We start from the raw sequence: 13,138 nt of genomic DNA, 5'->3' as shown, positions 1-13,138 counted from the left end.
CAGAGGTAAAGAAATTTCAAATATCACTATTGGCAGTGGAGACTTGCATTGCAAATGGCCCCCGTCCATTTCAGGCACCATCATGCATACAAACACACTATGTTTAACACTTGATTTCACAATCATTTCAAGAATGGTCTCTGGGTGTAAAACTGTAGACCGTGTTTACAACTCAATTGTTTTCCAGTATTTGCTAATGTAATCCAATGCCCTCTAAAACTCTCTAGTGAACTGAACAATACAATTTATATGCTACATCTTATCAACTTAATAGTTCAGCAAAGTGAACCCATTCAAAAAGTTTACAAATATGTATTACTCTGCAAAACTTTTGCCACCACACCATAGTAGATATGGTTCCAGCGCACTTCAAGATCAGCAATAACAATTGCTAAACAAGATAAAAAGTCTAATTAGAAAAGACATTTTTGGCACACCGTATTAATCCCAAAGGAAAAAATTGTCTTTTTACATGACCAATGGAGGTCAGAGTGCAGGGTCAGCCATTGTTCAGCAGCCCTGGAGCAATTTTCAGATTAAAGGCCTTGGTCAAGAGCCTAGCAGAGTAGGATCTATTCTGGCAGTAATGGGAATTAAACTGGCATTCTGTTTATATTTAACAGTTTTCTGCTACTTTGATTGACCTTTCTACACTATCATCCTTCACTCATGTTCTACCCCTCAAAAAGGTCAGACATTTATCTCACAGAATTTTTACAATACAACTATAATATTAGTTATGCTATTCTGCTGTATACAAAATGTGTGTACAAGTTGTAAAAATTAACATTTTTACCGAACAGTGTACTTTGAATGTAACTGTTATTTCCATAGGTGTTGGAATAAGCTTCCAAAGTGTCAGTGAATGTGTCAAGAACACCAAGAAAAAAGACATTATTAAAGATCTACAAGTAATTGTTCTTGTTTTACTGTTCTGAAGCAGTGCAAAGTCCAAACCAATGCATCATTTTGAAGGGCAGATCTTAGTCTGTCAGAATATATATATATATAGTTGGTAAAGAAATTATACTGTGTATCTAAATTACAACACCATTGGTTGCAAGATTTAGAAACATCTTCACAAAAAACAATTCTGAAATATATAATACTAGCCAACCCGCGGCGTAGCATACGCCGCATAATCACGCCGCTTTTTTAATGATTTTTAAGCACAGGGAAAAAAATTAACATTTGCAAAATCCGTAATTTAATAAACCACCAAGAAAAGTAACATTGCAACAATGCACACTACGAACCAACATACAATCGTCATTCAGTACGCACTGCCTGCTCATGTGCCCGCCCACAACTCCTAACCTGAGTCGCTTTCGTCTGTGCACCTCTGAGCCATGTTGTCTTTTCATTGTTCTTTGCGGATCCGACTGCTTTTCTATATATAATCCACCAAGTCACCCGACCATGGTAGTAGCGGGTTGTGTACAAAGGGCAGGGACGTAATCAGTGCGAGCGTATGACCCGCACTTACTGGGTATTCCTCGTTCGTGGGGAACAATTGCAAGCCCCGGTCCCCATCACGAATGGGGTTCAACAGCTTACCCACGCCTGCCGGCGCCGGGTAGACACACGTTGATCCATTCAGTGTAGCGCGCGTGCAATACCGGACATCCAAGGGCATCACAGACCTGTTAATGCTCAATCTCACGTGGCTGAAAGCCACTTGTCCCTCTAAGAAGTTGGACGCCGACTGCCTGGCAATCATGTAACTATTTAGCAGTAGGGAGTCTCATTTGTTTTTGGAATTAACCAGACCAATCGCTCCACCAACTAAGTACGGCCATGCAACGCCATGCACAGAATCGAGAAAGAGCTATCAATCTGTTAATCCTCTCCCGTGTCCTTGCCAGGTGAGGTTTCCCGTGTTGAGTCAAATTAAGCAAAATTTGTGTGTGGTGAGTTGTTGCGTCCGGGCACATCAGCAGGCTCTGTGAATGCCTTAAGAGCGTGGGTGGACGCGTGCCGGGGAATAACGAGTATCTATATATCTTCTTAGATATAGACAGTGTCAGATGTGGTGTTTGGTGAACTGTTGCAGTTTGTGAGTTAGCAGTTGTGATGGTTCTGCACTCCAGTACATTGTGGTGAATGCTGGTAACAGTCAGGCGTTCTCGTCCCATGCTCTTAGAGTTGGTGGCCGTGTCTCTGTATCGGTTTGAGTCGTTGGGATACAAACGACAGAGCACCGCCCATGGTTGGACGACTTGGTGGATTATATATTGAAATGCAGCCGAAACCGAAAAGAATGAAAAGTCAACGTGGCTCAGTGGTGCATGTGTACTGTAGCAGAGACGAAAGCGAGTTGGTGAGTTGTTGCGTCCGGGCACATGAGCAGGCATTGTGAATGCCTTGAGAGCGTGGGTGGACGCGTGCTCGAGTTGGTGGGCTGGGCTTTGTGAGTTGACCGACATGGCTATTTTTTGCGTATCCCATGGTTATCTTCCGGCAGTGTGAATGCCTCAAGAGACAGGGTGTCCTTGTTTGGCGAGATGTTGCAGTTTGTGAGTTAAAAGCTACGATGGTTTTACATGCTGGTAACAGTCAGGCGGGCGGGCAGGCAGGCATTCTCGTCCCATGGTCTTTGAGTTGGTGGGCGGGTCTCTGTGAGTTGGCAGGTGTGGCTATATCGTGCATATCCCATGGTTGTCTTGCCTGTTCTGTCGGCTTAGTGAATTATATATATACTAGTCATTAAGCCCGTTACAATAACAGGCGCTAGAACAGTAGTGCATAAACATTAGTAGGAACAGTCTATATTAAATGGCAAGAGACTCTGACCTCGTTCTTTTTGTTGGTCGTATTTTTCTTTGTCTTTCAGCCTTTCTTTTGTTGATGTTTACTTGCTGAGCAGACCGTTCTTTGTCGGCTGCCACCGTGTATTGTGTGTCTTTAATTTTCTGTGATAGTAATACGGTCTTGTACGTCCGTAATATACCTTTAATTTTCTCTGGCGGTAATACAGGCGTGCGCATCGGTAATATGCCTTTAATTTTCTCTTACAGTAATACTGGCTTGTATGTGGCTGTAATATGCATCACTGTATTGTGTACCTTTAATTTCCTCTCGCAGTAATACTGGTTTGTATTTCCATAAAACACCTGTAACTTTCTCTGGCAGTAATATCGCGCATCGCACCATGCCCCGTGCATGTGCACTTTACCAGAAGACACACACACACGGACACCTGGACGCACACAGGGATTTTATTAAAGAGGATAGATAGATGGAAACCAGAGGAAGTGAAGTGTGATGTCATTTCAAAGTTAATACACCCCTCTTATTTAGAAAATACTCAATTGTGTACAATTTAACAGACTGACTCTGGACATTCAAGTGGTTACTGTAACAATTTGGCCATCTTTGAGGGAAGAAAGGAAACCACTGCAACATGGTATCAGGACATGCAATAGGCTATTATAATTGGCACAATACTGTAATTATAGCAATGATGAAATTAATTTCAGGCAGTTTCTATAAAAACCTCACATTACTGCTTGGCCCAGCTAGAAGGTCCAAAACAATGGGGTTGTGTTTAAAGAGTTAATGCAGCCAAGACTATGATGACAAATGGAAATAAACAAATACATAGGTATTAATATGACAATTACTTGGCAAAGGAAAATATGCTTGGTAATATAAACATGGATATGAGAATATTTTGGCAGTGTATTACTGGTAATAAAGTAAAGCTATGATTTGACTATGCAATATTGTTTTAGTATCCATATAGCTATTGTCAAAAGCTAAAATATTCTTAGCATGGCAAAAAAGTTATCTTCAGGTAACAAGTACCATGAAAGTTAATGCCTTCTTAAACGATGACAGCTTCAACAGATGAAAGACCGATTTCTGGGTAATATGCAAGGAAGCACTTTTCAATCATTCAGTTATATAATTCCTTAATCATTCCTGAAACTAAATTTTTATATATGTATGTATGTATATGTGTGTCTATGTCCAAATGCAAAATGCACAAGTGCCTTGAGAACGGTAAAGGCGCTATATAAATAAAATGTATTATTATTATTAAGTCAACAAACATTTCATAAAGTCTTCTAGAGGAACGTGACACGAACCAAGCAGAAATATGAAATAATCCTCAGTATTCAGTTTCATATTGTATGATTTGCATCAATAATGTATCATCTGAATGTAAACAATGTGAAATCATTGTAATTGTTCAAACACATAAATACTTGAATTTTTTCTTGTGTAAACTTGTCTACAGATCTGAAGCCACAAATAATTTTAGTTATTCTCCAAAATGAAACTATGAAAGCCATACACACAGCAAACACACAGTGGACATCAAGTCAAGTGGATACCATCTCAAAATTCACCATAAAATGCAGTATTTCCTATATTTCAAAAGCATTACGTTTAAAATGTTAGAGCATTTAGTAAGGTAACGACTAGGGATACTCTCATAGATTGGCAACTGATCTAAATTGGCCAATATTAATAAAATAATAACACTTTGAGCAGTGATTTGTTATTTTGTGATCAGCCGATTAACCAAACTTTCTTTTCAGCATGTTAAACTTTACAGTAATTTAGTTGCAGTGCTACTTTACACAAGGTATAATGATAGCGGATTGCTGCTATTAATTGACAATGCAGGAAGTTAGCTGCAACTAATTCAGGCTTGATTTAGCAGAGAGCGAGAGCCCAATTGCAATATTAGCTACTAAATTAAAGAAAGTGGAGTAATAAACTTAGAAAAAGGAAAAGGCGTCCTGCGCAAATAGACAAAGGGTAAGAAAAGCTACTTTAATGCATTCAGACCATTTGAATTCTTCCTCTAAATTAAAAAGGACACTGTTTGAATTTGGAAGTTGAGCTTGTTTTAAGTGCAGTGGCTTATTTTTATTTGGAAAAAGATATATCTGAAACTGCTGCTTAGCATACAACAGGCTTGTTAGATTAAGAGCATAATGTGTCTTACTTATAAACCTGTAAGCAGGTTAGTCTTGTCTTCTTGATAAACAGCTTATAAAAACATGCATCTGGGGCTTTTTAAAAATATTTGTACTGTGTTCATTATTTGTGTGTGTCAAACACCATACATTTTGTTAAGAAACAAGTACTGCAATATTAAAATGGCAATCCATATTTATAATTTCTTAATGTACAGTGCCTAACAATGACAGCTTGTACTTCGGAGAATCACCGTTTTCCTTTTCACCATATGTAACTAATAAAATATGTACAAAAATATGTATCCAGAATATATTTTAAAGATTTTTAGTATTTTTATGGTCACTGAACAATAAGCATAAAGAATTTCATTTTGTTAATAAAAACTGAACAGTCAACAACTGTGGTCTAGAGTGTAACATATGCTTGTATGCGTCTGGTTATGCAGGAGCTTAGTGTAGATAATAGATTGGGATGGGGGGAACCCAATGGAATCAGCCTAAAAAAAAAAAAACACAGCACTGCAGGATAGGACAAAAGCTTCAAGGATCCAGCACTATGCATTTGAATCCTGTCTGTGTGGGGAACATGCGTCCTACAGTTTTCTTCTTACATCCTCAACGACGCACGTCACATTTGCTGGAAATTTAAAACAGTATAGCTATGTGCAGGAGTTGACCCTACAATGGACTGCCCCCTTCTCCTGGACTGATTCTTATTTCAGATTTGACTATGTGGTATTTTTGGATTAAGACTGCTGGATTACATGCTGAAAATAACTATAGAGAAAACTGTGGATTTCTTGTCATGCATGCATGCTTATTCAAGGTATGAAAACTATTGATAAATGTACAAGTTAAACATTTCAATTTTGAACTAAAATTTTGAGAAGTACTGCAACAAATGTACATCATCTTCATTTTGGAGCTATTGTGCTTTGCAACATGCTGGCACACTGTCCAGGATTGGATTCTCACCCCAAAGCTGCAAAAACAGGCTCAAACTTCCATTACCCTTAAACTGGAATAAGTGAGTCCAAGAAAAAGAATGGATGGACAGACAAGATGGGCAGTGGTGGCTGGCACTAGTTAGCAATACATGATATCTTTAAAAAGGGCAGACCAGGTACTTCATCTTTGTAGATTTTGAATTATCTGAGCAAACAAATTCAGTGTGCACTGTTAAATCCCCTCTACCACCACCAAATAGACTGTTTTTGGCAGCTTCAGAGAATCAGAATTCACTTTACTGACCAGGTACGCTAATATGTACTAAGAATTTGTCTTGATAGTACTGATGCAATGTACAAGGACAACAAAGAATAAAAAAAGATACATATAAAATGTGAGACGGATGATTAATGCATAATAAAAAAATAGCACCGACTTAAAATTATTTTAATGTGTTTATACTGTAACAAAAGAACTGCAATCTGCTTTTGATTAATTTGTATTCTGTACAGCCGAAACTAACAATCCTCTGGAAATTTATATCACTATTGCAATTTGTTTAACTAACACACTCAACGTCTACCCTGAGAACTATCTATGCATAGGCTGTGTTTAACGGCAACATAATTGGCTGGTTTTAGACAAAAAAATGCACATTGTCCACAGTGTGCAGGTAGAACACTGTATTAAGACAAGAAGTCTATTAAGTCACAGGCAAAAAATGAGGCCTGTGCTAAAGCTTTATGTTTTGATCTCATTTCCCATTTTTAAAGATAGTTTTATTTCTTTGTCAGACCAAAAATACTATTGGCAGAAAGCAGTTTAAATCCTTGAACCAGAGCAAGCTTCTCCTATTTTTGCCATTTGTCACATAACTTCCAGATTACCCAATAAAAACCTGAGGCAGTGTGCCGAATTAGATGAATCATGTGTAGTTGTCTAGCACAAAAAAAACCAGAAAGCACAAGATTAAATATTGTTAGAAATCATCATTCTGATGATTTTAGCAGGCAAGGATTAATCATGACCAAGCAAAAAATGCAGTGCGCTGTGTGGTTTGTATATGCTTTGTAAAGTTGAAATTAATTTCTGGCCAAAAGGCATTAATCCACTTAGTGTTAACTTTGAAATATCATTGTTATATTTTGCATAGTATCTGTGACACAACAAAGACCATAAGATACTTTGCAAATCAAGCATAAATACAACTCATATTGGATACAATGAATACTAAATACATGTACAGTAAAACCTTGACTATCCATCATAATATTTTTCATAACGTTTTTCAATGTCAGCATCATGCTTTATATAATTCACTGTTGTTCTTCCTACTCTGTAAATTGAAGCAATACTTGAAGCGCTTTTGCCGTTTCGTACACATTTAATTATTTCAATTTTTTGTGACAATTCCAACACCACAAGCATATGATTATTGGCCATAACAATGTACATTTATGTTTAATTATATCAAAATAGAAAAAATATGAAACAATATTAAAGCTGAAGGTATGTAAGTGACACTGATTGTAAAATGCAGAATGACATGTGGTGCTGGGGAAGAACACTACGTGCTAGCAGAAGGGAGAGTTGTTCCAATGTGCAGAGCTCGCAGCATATCATGCAGCAGTAGTAATAGGTAGACGCTGAATAGCGCAAAGATTGTTTTTTGTTTTGTTTTTTTACCCTAACAGATAATGGATACTGATGATTAATCGAGGTCTTACTGTATTTTAAAAATGCAAAGCAAACCTTCCTTTACGGTTAATGTGCTGCAAGTAACTGTCAGGGTAAGATTCTGATGCAACAGCAAAAATGCAATATGCTCCAAGAGAAATCTTCAGAAGATGTTAAATAAATCAGATTTATTTACTCCACTATCTGGGCCATTGCTTTATTTTTGTTGTCTCTTACTATATTAACATAAAGTCTGTATGTAAAACAACCTACTATTATCATCTCTGCACCCATAAACCATTGCAACATTTGTCCATATAAAATATTTCTATTGAATTCTCACTCACCATAAGCTGTACAGAGCTGGCATTTATGTATACTTTGCATGAATTAATCAAATACCAATTTTTCAATAGTATAAATAGGGCTGCATCAACCTACTAGTATGTTTAGAAGAAACACATGAATTTAACAAAATTATCAAATAGTAACAAAAAAATGATAATCAAGAGTAAATATTCATAAAATCCCTTATTCTTAATATTACAGATGTAGGTATTTAATATATAGTACTGCTTGTTTTAAGGGTTGATTATTTGAAGGAAAAAATGTGAACAGGCTGTTAAAAGTGCCTCACCAAATTAAAAAAATTTATGGAAAAATAAAGAAAAACACAAAAGGGTAGATTAGGGGGTAAAAATCTAAGAAATAACTTGATACTCTACTAGCCTTTTCACAGCAAGTTTCTAAAAATTTTCCAGTACTTTAAATTTCATTCACAAGTATTTTATATTTCACACCCCCTAAACTGACCAACTTTTGCTCTACTGAAAGTTAATATTCTACTTTTATTTTGAAAATTAGTCAAGTTACCTTGTTTATAGTGCCTGGCTGTGGTCCTCTCAAGCCTGTTTGTCCTCCTCCCACCATTTGTGGAGCTCCTTGTTGTAAAGTCTCTGCCAGCAAGTTGTTAGCATTGTTTATATTTGCATTTGAATATGTCATGTTAGGCCTTCCCCTCCCAGCTGCCGGTCCTAAGGAGCCATTCAGAACCTGGCCTCCTAATATTCCTTGTGGTGGCTGCTGCTGTTGCTGTCCATTGCCAGTCTGGGCTGCACTCATCATACCAGGGGTCATGCCACCCATGCCCGACTGGCCCCCTGACATCATTCCAGCTGCTCCACTCGGGTGCTGTCCCATTCCAGGGCCTGGAGATGTCAAAGTTTGCTGTCCAAGGGGGCTCTTCACCATATTATTGAGCATGCCTAGTCCGGGGCTCCCCCCCTGCGGGTTTTGTGCTCCACCACCTTGCCCCATCTGTGGTGGCGGCTGCTGCTGAGACACCAGACTAGTAGTGCTGCCGGATCGTAGTAGTTCTGACAGCTGTTTGTGCTTGCTCGCTGCATCTGGAACTATGCCACCCAAGCTAGTCTGAAGTTGGCTTAGGTCACCCCCATTGGGCAGGGTCAGTTCTGTGCTGTTGATCAACTCATCGGGGAGGTCATGCTCAAGATCAAAGAGAGACCCAAAATCTGTTGAGGGGAAGGAAGAGAAGCATAGTTAGTAATAGCTTTTTTTTTTTTTTTTTTTTAATCAGTCGAATAGCTAAACAGAGATAAAATTCAGAAGAATCTCTTTAAAAGCCCAGCCCCAGAGGGAAGGAAAATTAACATGCAACATACAAGGTGGTTTCCTCCAAGCTAACACATAGCAAAGAAGTACTTATACTATTCATCTCACAGAGTTAAGTCAATGGGAAAAATCGACACTGGAAATGCAGAAGCATGGCTAGTATGTATAGTGTATTGACAAGGCATTAAGAATTATATGCTCTAACTTCAAATTAAGTCAGACAGGAATGCTGTGTTGTAGCAATGCTTTTAGCATTTATATTATATATTTATATTATATATTTATATTATATATATATATATATATATATATATATATATATATATATATATATATAATATAATGTATGCGCCATTTCTTTAAAAAAGAAAAAGTACAAAACATTAATGGCAGTACATGCTCACAGGGAATAATAAGGTGTCACAACAGTGCTCATAAAACCTGGAACTGTTTGCTCAGATATAAATGTGAATTTTATCTATTTGCAAAATACTAAACAATATGGAATGTCTTGGTCTGCAATATTTTCCATGTTATTGAAAATATGCACTTTATGTATGTAAATACTGCAGATATTTTAATGTAAAAAGCTATTGCAGCACAAGACCACAAACAGTTTCAAAAGTGCATACCTGCCAGGACAATTACTCACTTTTTTTGTTACATTCCAAGCAATCTTCCCATCTCTCATTTGTTGCCACAAAACAGACATACTGTGTAAGATGACTGATAATTGTACATAAGAGAATTCAGTGCCACTGCAACAGATGTTAGAAAATCTGTGCAAAAGACCAACTAAACATTCTGAAATAATGTGAAAAGTGCAAAATATAGTGGCCATAAATTAATAGCTTTTTATTTTAATGTTTCACAACATTTAGAAAAACTTTTGTAGGTCATACTGCCAAAAACGAATGGATGGCACAAATATCAAGTCTAACTTCTGATAATATTCTGCTAAACCTGCCTGGTGATCTCTGTTCTATAACATTTCCCATTCAAATGACAGATAGAAAGAGTTAACTGCATGTAACAGGCTTATTTCCACAATGAGCGATTCCCTAGGCAATTCACTAGTTACCTACATGACCATGCTTTCACCCTGGCAGTGGGCCCACTGTGTTTCCTTCAAGGCCTGCACACCAGGTGCCAACTTCAGCCCCATCACTTCCTCTCTCTCTCTCTCTCATATGCTCCTCCTCTCCAGGCAGTCTCTGGCTAGCTCAGTGTAAACAAATCAGCCTGCGCAATGAACACATTTAACCTCAGTACTTCATTGTTAGCAGCAGAGAAAGTCCATCAGACTCGCACACAACATCCTCTGTCTTCTTCAGAGATTAGCTTGTGTACTGTGGGGGTGAATTAAAGCAGTAAGACTCACACATACAAATGTACATGAAATGGAAGCAACACTACTTAGAGTTAAGATAACAAAAACAAAACAAAAAAAGATGGGATGCTGATTAAGTAATGGGATATTTTTATTAAAATACACACACACACACACTTCACTAGTCATTTTACCAATGCAGGATGCTCAGAATTTATTCTTAAAATGCCATGCTATTCCCAGACCAACAAGTGTTTTGCATTGACTGGAAACTTCCGCCTCCACATTACTTTCAGCTAATAGTACATTAGTTATAGTTATGCCTTATGTCAAAGGAATATAAGCAGAACACTAAGGATGTAGAATTACAAGAGAAAAAAAACATTGTGAAAAATTAAATCTAATAGGTATTTCTTCTGTTACCAAAAAAAGAAAAACTGAATACTCTTGCTTTCTATACAAATAAATCTGTTGAAATTACTTTTAACAGTCTTTAGGCAATACTATTTGTGTAAACTCAAACACCTTACATATTTCTGTTCCTCAATTATAACACTGAAATCAATACCTTCAGTGTCAACCATGAGCCCAATATAAAGGCTACTAAATTTTGAAACTCAAGATACAATCAATCATTATTAAAATGTTAGAAACAATGGCATTCCCCACTATTTCCAATTGCCCTATATCTTGAATAAGTCTGAAAATTAACACTATTGCTCCAAATCACATACAAAACAAGCTGTCAATCTACCATGATTACACACAAGCCAAAATGTGTTCCTCTTAAATGCCACCTGTGGAAGTGTACTGTTATAAAGGCACAATACAGGCTAAGACTAGGAGATTGTTACTATTGTTCATTTAGAATTAATGCTTTTAAGTGATATTCAAACACGAAAATCACATTTTTCTTACCAAAGGATATTTAAAAAAAAAAAAACCTGCAGTGGTGGCTAGGCTATAATGTGGGAGAAGAATGAAATGTGTGAGCGCTTTGATCACCCACTTGTAGGAAGGGATTCTACTTAAAGGCAAGTCACTTTGAAGCTGGAGCATGGCTTAGGCGCCTGAGTTTGAAACCACACTGGCCGATTCTAAAGTGTGTTTTGTTTCTCTATACTGTGTACAGTAATCCCTCCTCCACCGCGGGGGTTGCGTTCCAGAGCCACCCGCGAAATAAGAAAATCTGCGAAGTAGAAACCATATGTTTATATGGTTATTTTTATATTGTCATGCTTGGGTCACAGATTTGCGCAGAAACACAGGAGGTTGTAGAGAGACAGGAACGTTATTCAAACACTGCAAACAAACATTTGTCTCTTTTTCAAAAGTTTAAACTGTGCTCCATCACAACACAGAGATGACAGTTCTGTCTCACAATTAAAAGAATGCAAACATATCTTCCTCTTCAAAGGAGTGCGTGTCAGGAGCACAGAATGTCACATAGATAGAGAAAACAATCTCTAGCAAACAAATCAATAGGGCTGTTTGGCTTTTAAGTATGCGAAGCACCGCGGCACAAAGCTGTTGAAGGCGGCAGCTCACACCCCCTCCGTCAGGAGCAGAGAGAGAGAGAGATAGAGAGAGACAGAGTTTGTTTTTCAGTCAAAAATCAATACGTGCCCTTCGAGCTTTTAAGTATGCGAAGCACCGTGCAGCATGTCGTTTCAGGAAGCAGCTGCACAAAAAATAGCAACGTGAAGATAATCTTTCAGCATTTTTAGACGAGCGTCCGTATCGTCTAGGTGTGCGAACAGCCCCCCTGCTCAATCCCCATACGTCAGGATCAGAGAAAGTCAGCGCAAGAGAGAGAGAGAAAAGTAAGCAATCTAGCTTCTCAGCCATCTGCCAATAGCGTCCCTTGTATGAAATCAACTGGGCAAACCAACTGAGGAAGCATGTACCAGAAATTAAAAGACCCATTGTCCGCAGAAATCCGCGAACCAGCAAAAAATCCGTGATATATATTTAAATATGCTTACATATAAAATCCGCGATGGAGTGAAGCCGCGAAAGGCGAAGCGCGATATAGCGAAGGATCACTGTATACGAGAACGTTAAGTGCAGGAATCGTGAAAAAATTAGACCGAGATTTTGTTGAATCTAGACATTTTAGACCTTCCAGACTACAAAAATACCATTTTTGAAATCATGTCTGTCTTGTGTGTGTATAAACATGATATACTCGAAAAACGCTGTGACCTAGGGTCAATGAGATTTTGTACATCTGCTTTATATCAAAAATAAGGTATCCTATCAACTTTTGGACCACTTCTGGCTGTACTTTAACTGAACACTTTTACAAATTTTCAAGTAAACTATGGCTATAATTAGATAGATGATTCAAATTTTGTATAGATGTTTATAATGATAAAAAGCAAACAGATATGACATTTGAGAAAAATTATTCAACCTGACGTAGTATTTTATTTAAACAACCATCTGAATTTTTAGTATCATGGATATATAAGAATGTACAAGATATTAAAAACTGTATTCAATACAAGGCATCTTCTTTCTATATTATTCATTTTATTTTAATTTATACATCATCAGTTTAACAATAACATGTAAACATTGAACATGATATGTAAATATAAAGATGTAATGGGAG

General features: G+C 37.4%; 1 protein-coding gene across 2 annotated transcripts in view; it reads right to left on the bottom strand.

Moving 5' to 3' along the window:
* The window catches only part of ep300b (E1A binding protein p300 b), a 124,472-nt gene that overhangs the window by 63,025 nt on the left and 48,309 nt on the right, over positions 1-13,138 (bottom strand). For both annotated transcript variants that reach the window (XM_028815174.2, XM_028815175.2), the window contains exon 2: positions 8,433-9,091. In XM_028815174.2, coding sequence (XP_028671007.1) covers positions 8,433-9,091 — 659 coding nt within the window. The remainder of the gene's footprint in view (positions 1-8,432; positions 9,092-13,138) is intronic.

Source organism: Erpetoichthys calabaricus, chromosome 12 (genome assembly GCF_900747795.2).
Source record: "Erpetoichthys calabaricus chromosome 12, fErpCal1.3, whole genome shotgun sequence".
NCBI lineage: Eukaryota > Metazoa > Chordata > Cladistia > Polypteriformes > Polypteridae > Erpetoichthys > Erpetoichthys calabaricus.
The sequence above is the reverse complement of the archived record's forward strand: the minus strand, read 5'-3'. Positions and strand labels throughout refer to the sequence as shown.